The following is a 13,586-nucleotide window of genomic DNA, read 5'->3' as shown; positions in this document are numbered from 1 at the left end:
CTGAAACCTATTGTAGTTTCCCCCGCTTAGACCCTACCTGTGGTCCTTCAGTCTGTTTGGTAAACATTTTGAATCATGACTTTTTTCTTCTGTAATTGTCTCTCATAGAGCCACTTCCACGGTGTTACATGATATTTGGAAAAACCTGAGTTTCACATTTGGCCCCCCAGTGAGCTTTTTCTTATTCCTTCTGAAGTGAGAACCATGGTTTTGAGTTACTGAGAAACCCCTCTGTGATACTGAAGCCTCTACGACCAAAGTCAAGGAGTTATCAGTCTTCTAAGAATAGGAGATGACTGATCTTCTCTCAACAAATTAAAACTCCTGCAGTCGTGGCATGGACTCCCATTTCTCTTTTATTCTTCACAACTCTGCTCTCGCATGCTACCTACCCTTCACTCATTTTACAAATAGTTATTGACTGGGCAAAGAACAAAGTGGATGATGATCCCTGTTCTCAATGAGTGTGCATGCTAGAAGAACATAGACAATACACAGGATGAATAAATAAAATATGTAGCATGGTGGATAATGATAATTCCTAAAATTACAAATAAAGGGGCAAACAATAGAGGAAACACTAATATTTCTTTAAAAAGTGACATTAGGGCCGGGCAGTGGTGGTGCATGCCTTTAATCCCAGTGCTGGGGAGGCAGAGGCCAGCCTGGTCTACAGAGCAAGATCCAGGAAAGGCACTAAAACTACTCGGAGAAACCCTGTCTCGAAAAACCAAAAAAAAAAAAAAAAAAAAAAATTTACATTAGGCTCAAGGAAATGAAAGCAGCGGACGTTAGCTCATTTTCCACCTTTGAATCTGAGAAAGGTTATTTCAGCACACAGTTTTGGAGATTTCAGACTGTGATTGGTTGGCCCCATTGTTGTGGGCCTTTAGAAAGACAGCAGATTATGGTGGGAGCCCACAGTGGGGTAAAACCATTCACCTCAAGGCTGGGAACTGAAAGAGTAAGAAAGGGTCTGGAGTCCCACAGTTCCCTTCTGGGCATCCCCCCAGTCACCTGGCTTCCACTCAGATGACTCCACCACCACCCAATATCATCACCCTGGCGACTGAGCCTTGGGCCTCTGAGGAACACCCCGGGGCTAGTGCCTTTGGTGGTCTGTGTAAGGATCATCAGGAGCATCCCACTCTGGTGAGAGGGGCGTGAACAAGGAGGAGCTGAGGGCGCTGAGATAGAATAGGAGTGGGTGAGAAGAGGGGGAGTTTTCCAGTCCTCAGGAGCAGGCTGACAGGATCTGACCCTGACAGCTGCCTCCAGCTGCTGTATCAGAAGCAATCCGAGAGGACTCTAGGGCAGAAGTAGAGAGCTGTGAGGAGGAGGCTTGTGAATTGAATATGAAGTAGAGGTGTCTAGCCTCAGCCTAGGATAGAAGGCCGATTCAGCCGCCATTTGTTAGGGAAATATTGAATCACATCTTTTTGCCAGCATCATGTTGACTGAGAGAGCAGCCAACGGGACGCTGCTTTTGGACCTGAACAAGTTCTGCTTTGATGATGACAGTGAAGCTCCAAACAACAAATTCAACTTCACCATGCCATCTGGAGTGGGGAGCAGCCGCAGATTTTCACAGCATCCAGCTGGCTCTGGGAGAATTGTGGTCAGTTCACGGTCATTGCCTCGTTAAAAGGACACTGGGGAAGCTGGTCCAACATGCATGGTGCTTTTGCTACCCTGCAGAGAGAAATTTGCAAGGCAGCCTCCGCTCAGAGCCACATAACTGACAGACTTAATAGTGGCTGTGTGTCCTGTCAGCTCTTTATCTCTCTCAGGCTTCAGCAGCGTTCATTACACAGAGCTGTGCTGGGGCCGAGGACTTTGCCTGCCTTCCCTTTGCATGCTGTTCAGTGAGCCATTGTAGACATGTAGACCCTTCGTGTTCTTCTGTTTTTTGAGTGCTTGCTTTTCAAATGAGGTGCAAGAGAGAGAGCAGCCCAAGCTATCTTGAGAGATTCCGCATCACAAAACCACCAGAGATCCCACAGAGCGCAGAACCAGGAGGTAGTGGAAAGCATGCGCAGGAGCAGAGGCAGAATTGGATGGACGGCATGAAAGGCGAGGTCCAGCAAGGTTGTGTGGCTTCTGTTCACACAGGGCTCCTGCTGCAGGGTGTGGGGAAAGAGCAGAAAGGAAGACCATGGCAGGAGTCTTGAGAGGTGTTTCCAGCAGACCTTGGAGATGACAGCAAGCTGCCCATTGCTTTTCTCCTTAGCCTGCCTCCTTTTTACCTCCCATCTCAAGCTGTCTCCAGTCCCTTAGAAAGTCACAGTGTCATTAAAAAAATAATAATTTCAATTTTGGGGAAATTTATATTTTCCTTAGGTTCTTAATCCATAGCCACCATTTAAAATACAGAAAACACTGAAGAACATTACCATATAGGAGTGAACACTGTCAACATTTTAACATTTTTCTTTTCTATGTGGTTTTATGTATCTATATATGTATTTGTATAAGTATATTAAATAATAGAAACTATTCCTGTAAAAAGGGTTTTCTTTTGTACTTTTCTTTAACTGTTCGGGAGGTGTGAATCTTGTTTGTTGGGCAATAGTGCTAGCTGGGTGGACATCTTTAGAGATAGATTTTTCTCCTTTGGTAAATTCTTCTGAGTTGCCTAGCTTCACAAGAGTATGGTTATGTCTCAAATCTCCTCAAATGCCCCAGCAAATGGTTTCCCCAAGAATGCTGGCGATTTACACAGCCACTAACTGTATGAAAATAGTTTTGTCGGTTCAATAATATAACTGTTTACCCTATGTAATCTAGTATCTCTGTTTTGACCTAGTTAATTGGTGATCTAGATTATGAAAATCCAAGCAACCTAGCAGCTGGCAATAAGTACAGTGTGATAATCCAAGTGCAAGATGTCTCCCCTCCATACTATAAAAGCAAGTACCTTTTGACTTATTTCAGAGGGTGTCTCCCTCGGGCAGCGATGACTGAATTGCATTAGGTACTTCTAGGAATTGGGCACAGGGTCTCTTGTTACAACACTAATCAGGCCCCCACAGCTACTTCCTTTTTTGGCTGAGATCCAGTGTTCTTAGGGTCTCTCTGCCTCTCACCTTGCTCCTTCTTTACTCTGCTTCTCTATTTCTGTCAGTGGTTTTTCAGGAAATACAAATGCCAGCGTAGAACTTCCTTCAATGCATGTTGCAGTTGTCAAGTTCACGTTTAAACTCTTTGGTGTGTCATACAAGCACTTCCATGGTCAGGCTACAGCCTAACTTGCTAGCAATACTTCCCATCCCTCCCCATCCAACTTCCCTTTCTTCAACTGCAACTACCCTGAGAGAATCACAGTTTTATACTGCAGTGTTATTGCACATGGCGAGAACGGTCCCTCCCATTCCATACTATTCCCCATTCCACACTCTCTTCATTTCACACTAGCCCATTCCACACTGTCCTTCTTTCTGCACTATTGCCATACTTCACTGTCCCCTGTTCCACACTGTCCCCACACTGTCCCCACACTGTCCTCACACAGTCTCCACACTGTCCTCACACTGTCCCCTGTTCCACACTTTCCTCACACTGTCCCCACACTGTCCTCACACTGCCCCCTGTTCCACACTGTCCTCACACTGTCCTCACACTGTCCCCACACTGTCCTCACACTGTCCCCTGTTCCACACTGTCCTCACACTGTCCCCATACTGTCCTCACACTGTCCCCTGTTCCACACTGTCCCCACACTGTCCCCACACTGTCCCCACACTGTCCCCACACTGTCCTCACACTGTCCCCACACTGTCCCCACACTGTCCTCACACTGTCTCCTCTTCCACACTGTCCCCACACTGTCCCCACACTGTCCCCACACTGCCCTCACACTGTCTCCTCTTCCACACTGTCCTCACACTGTCCTCACACTGTCCCCACACTGTCCTCACACTGTCCTCACACTGTCCTCACACTGTCCCCACACTGTCCCCACACTGTCCTCACACAGTCCCCACACTGTCCCCACACTTCCTCACACTGTCCCCACACTGTCCCCACACTGTCCTCACACAGTCCCCACACTGTCCTCACACTGTCCCCCACACTGTCCCCACACTGTCCTCACACTGTCCCCACACTGTCCCCACACTGTCCTCATACTGTCATCACACTGTCCTCACACTGTCCTCACACTGTCCCCTGTTCCACACTTTCTCCTGTTCCACACTGTCCTCACACTGTCCTCACACTGTCCCCACACTGTCCCCACACTGTCCCCACACTGTCCCCACACTGTCCCCACACTTCCTCACACTGTCCCCACACTGTCCTCATACTGTTCCCACACTGTCCTCACACTGTCCTCACAATGTCCCAACACTGTCCCCACACTGTCCTCACACTGTCCCCACACTGTTCTCACACTGTCCTCACACTGTCCCCACACTGTCCCCACACTGTCCTCACACTGTCCTCACACTGTACCCACACTGTCCTCACACTGTACCCACACTGTCCTCACACTGTCTCCTGTTCCACACTGTCTCCTGTTGCACACTGTCCTCACACTGTCCTCACACTGTCCTCACACTGTACCCACACTGTCCTCACACTGTCCCCTGTTCCACACTGTCCCCTGTTCCACACTGTCTCCTGTTCCACACTGTCTCCTGTTCCACACTGTCTCCTGTTCCACACTGTCCCCACACTGCTCCCACACTGCTCCCATTTTCATACTGGCCCATTTGCTTCTCTCAATCCTTGTCAGGCTTTTCTCAAACTTTCTCCTCCAGTTCTACAGTGGCCTGTACTTTTGTTTTCAGGGGACCTACAGTGTGAATAGAGGACCATCTAGTGTCTTGGAGACCGGTCTCTACCTGTACCCAAGCCCAAACTTACAAGATGTTTTCAAAATGCCCACTGAACAGATGAGTGCAGGTTGTGATGTTAATTTGTATCTATTTCCATTTTTAGATAGCATCTATGTTTCCATCCTAACAAGCCCAGAAAATGAATTTCCTCTCATCTTTGATAGACCATCATACATGTTTGATGTGTCCGAAACAAGACCAGGTGGGTAGGGGCCAAATCATAGGCCATGGACTCTTGCCAGGCTTCATCTGACTTTAGGCTCTGCAGAGGCGGTCCTGGCAGAGACCATCAATAGGTTTCCACAGGTTCATGCCTGATTTGTGTTTACTGCATCTTTCTTTCCCTCCCTCCCTCTCTCCCTCGCTCTCTCCCTCCCTTCCTCTTTCCACCTCCTCTCTCTCATTGCTCTTGACACTGCAGAGACCTCCAGGTGAAACATGGATTTTAAAAACTTGATTAAACTGCATTTCTCTGAATGCCCTGATTGCTTCCTTGTCTGTCTGCCTGATTTCTGCTAATCCTCTGTGTTATAGACTAAGTTTTCTCTTGGTCTCCTCTGTGATTTTTAACAGGCTCACTCAGAGAGTTGGGATTTTCAAGTAGGGAAAAGATTTCCCACTTCTCCAGTCCCTTTATTTAAAGACAAAATGAGAGCATGTTCCTCTTTTTTAGCTCACTGGCAGTCTCATTTCTGCCTTGATAATGATACTTTGATTTTTGTGGTCTATTTGCCCTTAAGAAAAGAGTCCCATGACCGACATGGTTGTAATCCTAGCACTTGGGAGATGAAGACTGGAGGAACAAGTTCAGGACCATCTGCTATGATATATATTATATTATATAGCAAGTTCAAAACCAGCCTGGACGGCATGAGACACTGTCAGAACACACACACACTCACACACACTCACACAGAATACACACCTACTCACACACACTCACACAGAATACACACGCACTCACACACACTCACACAGAACACACATACACATACAGAACACACACTCACACACACAGAACACACACACACACAGAACACATACACGGTGAGGTGACAGAAATGATAAGTAGGCAGGCAGATAGATAGATGATAGAGAGAAGGAGATGGAAAATGAGAACATGAGAGAGAGAGGTGGGGTGGATCTCTGCTCCCTGCTCCAAACCGGTCCTCGTCTCTCATAACTTGAAGGTAATAAGAGTTGCTAGCTTTCTGTTATCCGGAATATTCTATCAGATCAACAGGTCATCCCCAGCCATGTATCTTGAGATCATAGGTATTTCTTCTAGAATGAAAAACCAAACCAATCAATCAGAGCAGCCCACCCCAATTATTCCTATTCATTTTATTCTCATGACAGTCTCTATTTTCTGATGTTGTTCCAAAACAAACTACAAGAAGATGATCCAGAGAGCACAGTTAGCTTCTTACAGGGAGAACAGTTAACTCCTTACAGGGAGCACAGTTGTTAGCTCCTTACAGGGAGCACTGTTAACTCTTTACAGGGAGCACAGTTGTTAGCTCCTTACAGGGAACACACTTAGCTTCTTACAGGGAGCACTGTTAGCTCCTTACAAGGAACACACCTTCTTACAGGGAGCACAGTTAGCTCCTTACAGGGAGCACAGTTAGCTCCTTACAAGGAACACAGTTAGTTCCTTACAGGGAACACAGTTAGTTCCTTACAGAGAGCATAGCTTCTTACATATTACCCTGTGTGCTTTATATGTTCAACAGGACCAAACACTTCTCATATCCTCTGGCCTTAGTACTGTGGTATTGGCCGCCTTCCCTGGGTCACACACTTGGTGCTGGCCTGTAGAATTGAGCGACTTAGTCTCTGCCCACAGGAGTGAAATTTATGAGAAAGGACTTGTACAAAACAAGCAACCCAGAACTTCAACAGCCCTACCAACACTTGTGAAATAAGCAGAATAGCAGAATTTCAACATCTATACTCAGAATTCATCAATTGCTATATTCCTTTTTAAAGCTTTATTTATTTTTATTTTATGTGTATGAATGTTTGCCTGTGTGTGTGTGTGTGTGTGTGTGTGTGTGTGTGTGTGTGTGTGTGTACATTGTGTGAGTGCCTGGTGCCTACAGAGGCCAGAAGAGAGTGTCAGATCTCCCCACACTGTAGTGACCAAAGGCTGCAAGCTACCATGTGGACGCAGAAAATCAAATCTGGGTCCTCGGAAAGAGCAACAGGTGCTCTTAACCACCGAGCCACCTCTTCAGCCCCAATAGCTCATCTTAGAACACTTGAAAAGTGCAAGAGACTTCTAGATAGTATTACTGCTGAAGGTTGGGTGTAGGGGTGTGCGTGCTTGTTCTCACCATTCATGGTGGTGATGTAATGGGCGCCCTTGGGCTTCTGTAGGGTATGAATTCTCTCTCCCACCTCAAGCACTTCCTTATTTTCATTATTTGAATTTAATAGAATTGAACATTTAAAGTACATAGACTTCTGACAACTAGGAAGCCCTCAAAAGTCTGCCAGTGGCAATGAGGATACCTTGGCTCAAGTCAGTACGGATCGCTCTCTATTCCTGCAGCTAGAACCCGTGTTGGAGGGGTGCGAGCTACCGACGCAGACTTGCCCCAGCGTAGCGTGGTGTATTCCATATCCAGCGGAGGGGCCAGCCTCCGGTACCCAAACATCTTTTGGATTAATCCCAAGACAGGCGAACTCCAACTAGTAACTAAAGCAGACCATGAAACTACTCCGGTCCACATTCTCACAGTCGAGGCTGCCAATGGCGAGGACACCAGCTCCGTCACTGTGAGTCGGGGCTGCTGGGTCTCTCCACCATCTCCCAGCCGGTTGACTCAGGCTCTCCCTGGCCCCCTAAGCATGTGGTACAGCAAGAGGGGTCTGTGAGGGGAAGAGTAAGTAGTACTTCCCAGGACATAAAGACAACGACTTTATTTGAGTCTCACATTTGTGGGTGACTGAGAGAAGTGTTGAGACTGATGGCAAGACGCTGGTATGTCTGCTGAACAAAGTCCCTCTTAGTGCCTTTAAATCTTGCTTTGTCTTACACCGGTTGGTGGTAAGCGGCAAGCTGCCAAAGTGGCTTCGTTTTGTAGTTCTTAATCTCCTCCTGAAGCAGTTTCGCCTGTTGCTGCCCACCCCATGCTCACCAGGTCGGGTAGATATTACATGATGTTGTGACTCAACCTTGTGCCATGATGATAAATTGCTGACTCTGGTTACTGTTGAAGTAAAGAGCTCCTGATTCAAACCCATCTGTTTGGTTGGCCCTTTGGTGAGGGTGGCATGTGGTGGGAATATGTGTTTTTGTAGTTTTTGGGGGGAGGGGTATTTTTGTTTTTGCTTTGTTGTTGTTGTTGTTTTGTTTTGTTTTGTTTTGTTTTGTTTTGTTTTGAGACAGGGTTTCTCTGTGTAAACACCCTGGCTGGCCTGGAATTTGCTCTGTAGATCAGGCTGGCCTTGAACTCACAGAGATCCACTTGCCTCTGCCTCCTGAGTGCTGGGACTAAAGGTGTGCTCCACCATTGCCTGGTAACAATACGTGTTTTAGACAATGCTCACTCACATTTCAAGAGTCAGGAAGTAAGGAGAAGACAGGCTAGGGTCCCAGTCCTTTTGAGAGTGTCCCTTGGTGACCTGTGGGCCTCCCATGAAACCCTTCCCACAGTTACTGCACTCCGCAGCAGCACCAGACTGGGCACAAGCCTCTGGCACATGGACCTGTGAGGGACCCACATCTGTTTGCAGACGTCTGCTGTTGAGTGTTCCATGATGAGGCTCTCACTGAATACAGATTCTCAGCGCACAGTGTGCAGCACCTGAATCCAACATTTTCCCCAGGGGTACCAGTGCTGAGCACAAGCATCGCTGACAGTCTAGTGGGTCTGTGGGGTGAGTGTTGGGATGCTCTGAGGGCTACATGACGGCCATAAAGATCCATTAGTAAAATGAAAAGGGAAGTGACTTGGCTGGCAGCTGGCAGCTAGCAGTGTGGTAGGGACAGCAACCGGCTTGCAGTGAGGAAAATGAATTCATTTCTTAGCCATGCTCCTAATTTTCTGAGAGGATATGGGCAAGGCTTATCTCTATGACCCTGTTTCTCTGGAAAGTCACATGATAAACCAGTGCCTGAGTAGTTCAGTTCCTCTGGCGACTTGCTTTGAATTAATGGAATGAAGTTCTCAGCAATGCATGAGGCTGGGAATTGCTGGCCAAGGAAATTTGGAGATAATTGCAGTGTTTGTTAGGCTGTATTTTTTTCTTCTTTCATTTTGTTTTTAAAAGAGAAAAATGAATGGACTCCACTCTGGGAGCTAGCTAGAGTGAACATTTCAATTTATTCCCAGTCTCAGAAATAGCTGAAATCCCTGAATTTCAAAAGTAGAATGCATATGACTCAAAATTCATAAACCTTTAAAAAGGATGATGAGCCACAATGATCACATAAGTCCCTTTCAGGGCTGACACTGTGGGGTCCTGTGCTGGCAGGAGTCCTAGTCAGTTTGCCAGGCCTGGGACACAGCGAGGACTCTGCAGTGCTAACAGCTGGCGGCTGCAGGGCTTCGCTCTAGCCCCTTGCTTCTTAGGGCATGCCTGCAGAGAACAGTCATCTAAGGAACATAACAGAAAGTATCTGGCCCACCCTCCAGGACTCCAGGTGGGCACCGGAAAATGGATCCAGAGTTGAGAATCATTGTGATGTACACCAAAATTAGAGACTAATTTTAGGTTCACAGGGGACGGTGCATAAGTAAATATATGCATTCCCATAAGTTCATGGCCATTGTCGAAAGAATCTGGCATCATCTTTGGGGAGCATGTGTGTTGAGGGATGATATTTGCATATCTGCATACTCTACATGCACACACATACATCCGTGCATGCACACACACAGAAGAAATGCTAACAGCAAAGGATTTCAGCAGGCTGTTACTGCACTGAAGTCTTGGCCAGACCCTCACTGTTTGAGTGGTTTGTGTCAATTCCTCGCTGTCTCTCAGCCTCCTTTTCTCATCTGTAGATGGGAGCTATCACATTCTCACAAGTTAGATCGGTGAACTCATGCAAACTTCGTGCCCACACAGTGAGCGCCCACTACATTTTAGCTCTTAGGAATAACTGTCTTGGGCTGATAAAATGGTTCAGTGGGTGAAGGCAGTTGCTACCGAACCTGAAAACTTGAGTTTGATCCCTGGGATCCACATGGTGAAAGGAAAGACAGCCATAAGTTGTCCTCTGACTTCCACCCACACAGCACACACACACACTGAATAAAATGTAGTGATATTTTAACCACCTTCCTGTTATTCTAGGTTACTGTAAACATCATTGGAGAAAATGATGAAAAGCCAGTGTGTACCCCAGAATTTTACTTCATGGCCATCCCAGTGGATCTGAAAGTTGGCACAAACATTCAGAATTTCAAGTTGACATGTACTGACTTTGATTCTAGCCCCAGATCTTTCCGATACGCCATTGGCTCAGGTATTGTACTTGGTATCAACAGTTCTGGGCCATTCAGGGAGGGACAGAACACTGCTCATACACTGATGTGGGCACAGTGTGGGCATGGCAAGGCATATTTTGTGTGAGGTAGGAGGGCTGAAGAATACAAGGGTTCCTGTCTTTCCCAGTGCTCCATGAGTTTCTCTGCCTCACCTAGCTTTTCCAGAACCCCCACAACCAGACTGATGCCCACATGGCTGTTCTAAGGCCCCAGGAAGGATAAATCCTTTTAATGGAATACTCTCCCCAAATTCCCAGAATATAATGAATGTAATTTATAAAAATTTTTAGTTCATCTCCTCACTACCACTTCCTGAAAAGCCTGTTGGGGGAGAGAACCCCAGGCCTCTCTCAGGATCAGAACCGATTACGTGCATTTTGAAGTGTGTCCTCAGCAATGCTCCTGCTACATTCATTTTCTTCTTTAAAAATATGCCCTTATGGGAAGGAGAGGAAAAGGCACCTCTCAACGGAGGCAACCAAAAGAGCTCATCTAATGAGGTGCCAGGGCCAGAGATTTAAACACAAACAATCAGGGCCATTCCACAGGAAAACCTAAAATCCATCTCGGCCACCTGCTGAGTCTGGCAGGGCAGTGGGAAGCCGCTGAGCCACCATGCCCCTAAACCTGGGGGCAGACACTGCTAGAGACCACAGCTGCTGAGGGTGGAGATAATCCACACTGAAAGTCCCAAGGATCTTACGGAGCACTTTGCTGCTGAGGGAATAAAAATTGCATCATCTGCTCCATTTACTGGTTTTCAGTCAGTAATGAGTTTGGAGACACCAGAGGATGAGCAAGAGCGGTAGTTGGACACAAATCCTTCTGCCCCAGGTGCCTAGAGCTTCAAGTTATGGGCCCCAACAGCTGTGTGTGTGTCTGTCTGTCTGTTTCTGTGTGTGGATGTGTCTGTGTGTATCTGTGTGTGTGTGTGTCTGTGTGTGTGTCTGTGTGTCTATGTGTGTGTCTGTGTATATGTGTATGTCTGTGTGTGTGTCTCTGTGTGTGTGTATGTGTGTGTGTGTTGTGTGTGTGTGTTGTGTCTGTGTGTATGTGTCTGTGTGTGTCTGTGTGTGTATGTCTGTGTCTGTGTGTATGTGTCTATGTGTATCTGTGTGTGTATGTCTGTGTCTGTGTGTATCTGTGTGTGTCTGTGTGTGTGTGTGTCTATGTGTGTGTCTGTGTATATGTGTATGTCTGTGTGTGTGTCTCTGTGTGTGTGTGTGTGTGTGTGTGTTGTGTGTGTGTGTGTGTGTGTGTGTGTGTGTGTGTGTGTGTGTGTCTGTGTCTGTGTGTGTGTAGGAGGCAGTTGGGGAGAATTTCCAAGGACCTGGGCCTGAAGTCCTTGCAACTTCAGGAGGTGCCTTCCTTTAGGGGAATTCACCAGTGTGGCCAGACAGCTCCACAAAAGGCATAGAATGAACTTGGTCCATGGTTAGAGATGTAGCTCACTCTAGGCTATTGCTCCCCACTCACTGGCTTCAGTAGGCATTTACATGTGCCTACATTGCCATTAAATAAATGCTGTCTGCTAAACTATCAGGTGCTAGGGGATGTCTTTCTGTACGCTATGAATATATGCTGTTCCCATTGGTTAATAAATAAGCTGCTTTGGCCTGTGGCAAGGCAGCATAGAGGCAGGCAGGAAATCCAAGCAGAGAGACAGGAAAGAGAAAGGCAGAGTCTGCAGAGAGATGCCAGGAGCTACCAGGAGAAGCAAGATGCGAAAGTACTGGTAAGCCATGGTTACATGGCAAAACATAAATTAATAGAAATGTGTTAATTTAGGATGATAGAGCTGGCTGGCAAGAGGCCTGCCATAGGCCACAGTTTGTAAATAACATCAAGCCTCTGAGTGATTATTTTATAAGCGGCTATGGGACCATGGGGCCAGGTGGGACCAGAGAAAACCTTCTGACTACAGTCAGGAGCTGCACCGGGATGGGTAACCCTCCTTCTGTGGCCCTAAGACAGGGAGCTGGCTCTTTCCAGTCCATTCTCACTTGTGGATATCACAGACTCAGCCTATTACACACACACACACACACACACACACACACACACACACACACAGTGTGGACATTTGAGGAAATAAAACAAATGGGATTTTTTCTTGTCTTTATTTTATGCTCTTTGTATTTCTTTACCAACGCTCTTGGGTCAAATCTCACTTAGGCAACATCAACAGTCATTTCACCTTCTCCCCCAATGCTGGCTCCAACGTCACACGTCTGCTGCTGGCATCCCACTTTGACTATGCTGGTGGCCTCGATAAGATCTGGGACTACAAGCTGCTTGTCTACATCACTGATGACAACTTGCTGTTTGGCAGGAGAAATGCCAAGGCTCTTGTTGAAACAGGGACAGTGACACTGAGTATAAAAGTCGCTCCTTACCCAACCTCAATCATCACCACAGCTCCCAGGGTAAGGATTCAGGACCTGTAACCCCCAGCCATAGCCTTAGCATTTATAGCAATGGAACCTTTGACCCCAAAGTGTGAGGCATTTGTTTGGAAGGAGCACTGATTAGTAATGGAAATCTGTGTAAGAGCTTGGACGTGTAGAGCCACTGACCTCTCACAGTAGAGAACACAGTGCAGGGACATGTGGAGACAAGCGGTGACCACTGTGGTGAAGGCTGCAGTGCTGAGGGAAAACACCTGAGGTAAGCAACTCCAATCACAAAGGTTATTTTGGCTTATCGTTTCCTAAATTTCATACCACAGGCGATGGGCAAGGTGAGGGAGGGCAAGGCAGAGAGGGTGAGGGAGAGCATCAGGACAGAGAGGGTGAGGGAGGGCATCAGGACAGAGAGGGTGAGGGAGAGCAGGACAGAGAGGGTGAGGGAGGGCAAGGCAGAGAGGGTGAGGGAGGGCAGGACAGAGAGGGTGAGGGAGGGCAAGGCAGAGAGGGTGAGGGAGGGCATCAGGACAGAGAGGGTGAGGGAGGGCATCAGGACAGAGAGGGTGAGGGAGGGCATCAGGACAGAGAGGCTGAGGGAGAGCATCAGGACAGAGAGGGTGAGGGAGGGCATCAGGACAGAGAGGGTGAGGGAGGGCATCAGGACAGAGAGGGTGAGGAGGCATCAGGACAGAGAGGCTGAGGGAGGGCATCAGGACAGAGAGGGTGAGGGAGGGCATCAGGACAGAGAGGGTGAGGGAGGGCATCAGGACAGAGAGGGTGAGGGAGGGCATCAGGACAGAGAGGGTGAGGGAGGGCATCAGGACAGAGAGGGTGAGGGA

The 13,586-nt window shown here is 47.5% G+C and overlaps 1 protein-coding gene across 1 annotated transcript in view; it reads left to right on the top strand.

Moving 5' to 3' along the window:
- Cdhr3 (cadherin related family member 3) overlaps window positions 1-13,586 on the top strand; it is a 73,520-nt gene that overhangs the window by 47,573 nt on the left and 12,361 nt on the right. The window contains exons 9-14 of the mRNA XM_036206320.1: window positions 1,447-1,618; window positions 2,807-2,913; window positions 4,946-5,040; window positions 7,396-7,622; window positions 10,149-10,320; window positions 12,518-12,768. Coding sequence (XP_036062213.1) covers window positions 1,447-1,618; window positions 2,807-2,913; window positions 4,946-5,040; window positions 7,396-7,622; window positions 10,149-10,320; window positions 12,518-12,768 — 1,024 coding nt within the window. The remainder of the gene's footprint in view (window positions 1-1,446; window positions 1,619-2,806; window positions 2,914-4,945; window positions 5,041-7,395; window positions 7,623-10,148; window positions 10,321-12,517; window positions 12,769-13,586) is intronic.

This window comes from Onychomys torridus, chromosome 14 (genome assembly GCF_903995425.1).
Source record: "Onychomys torridus chromosome 14, mOncTor1.1, whole genome shotgun sequence".
In the NCBI taxonomy this organism is placed as follows: domain Eukaryota; kingdom Metazoa; phylum Chordata; class Mammalia; order Rodentia; family Cricetidae; genus Onychomys; species Onychomys torridus.
Note: the sequence above shows the minus strand (reverse complement) of the source record. Positions and strands in the feature narration are given on the sequence as shown.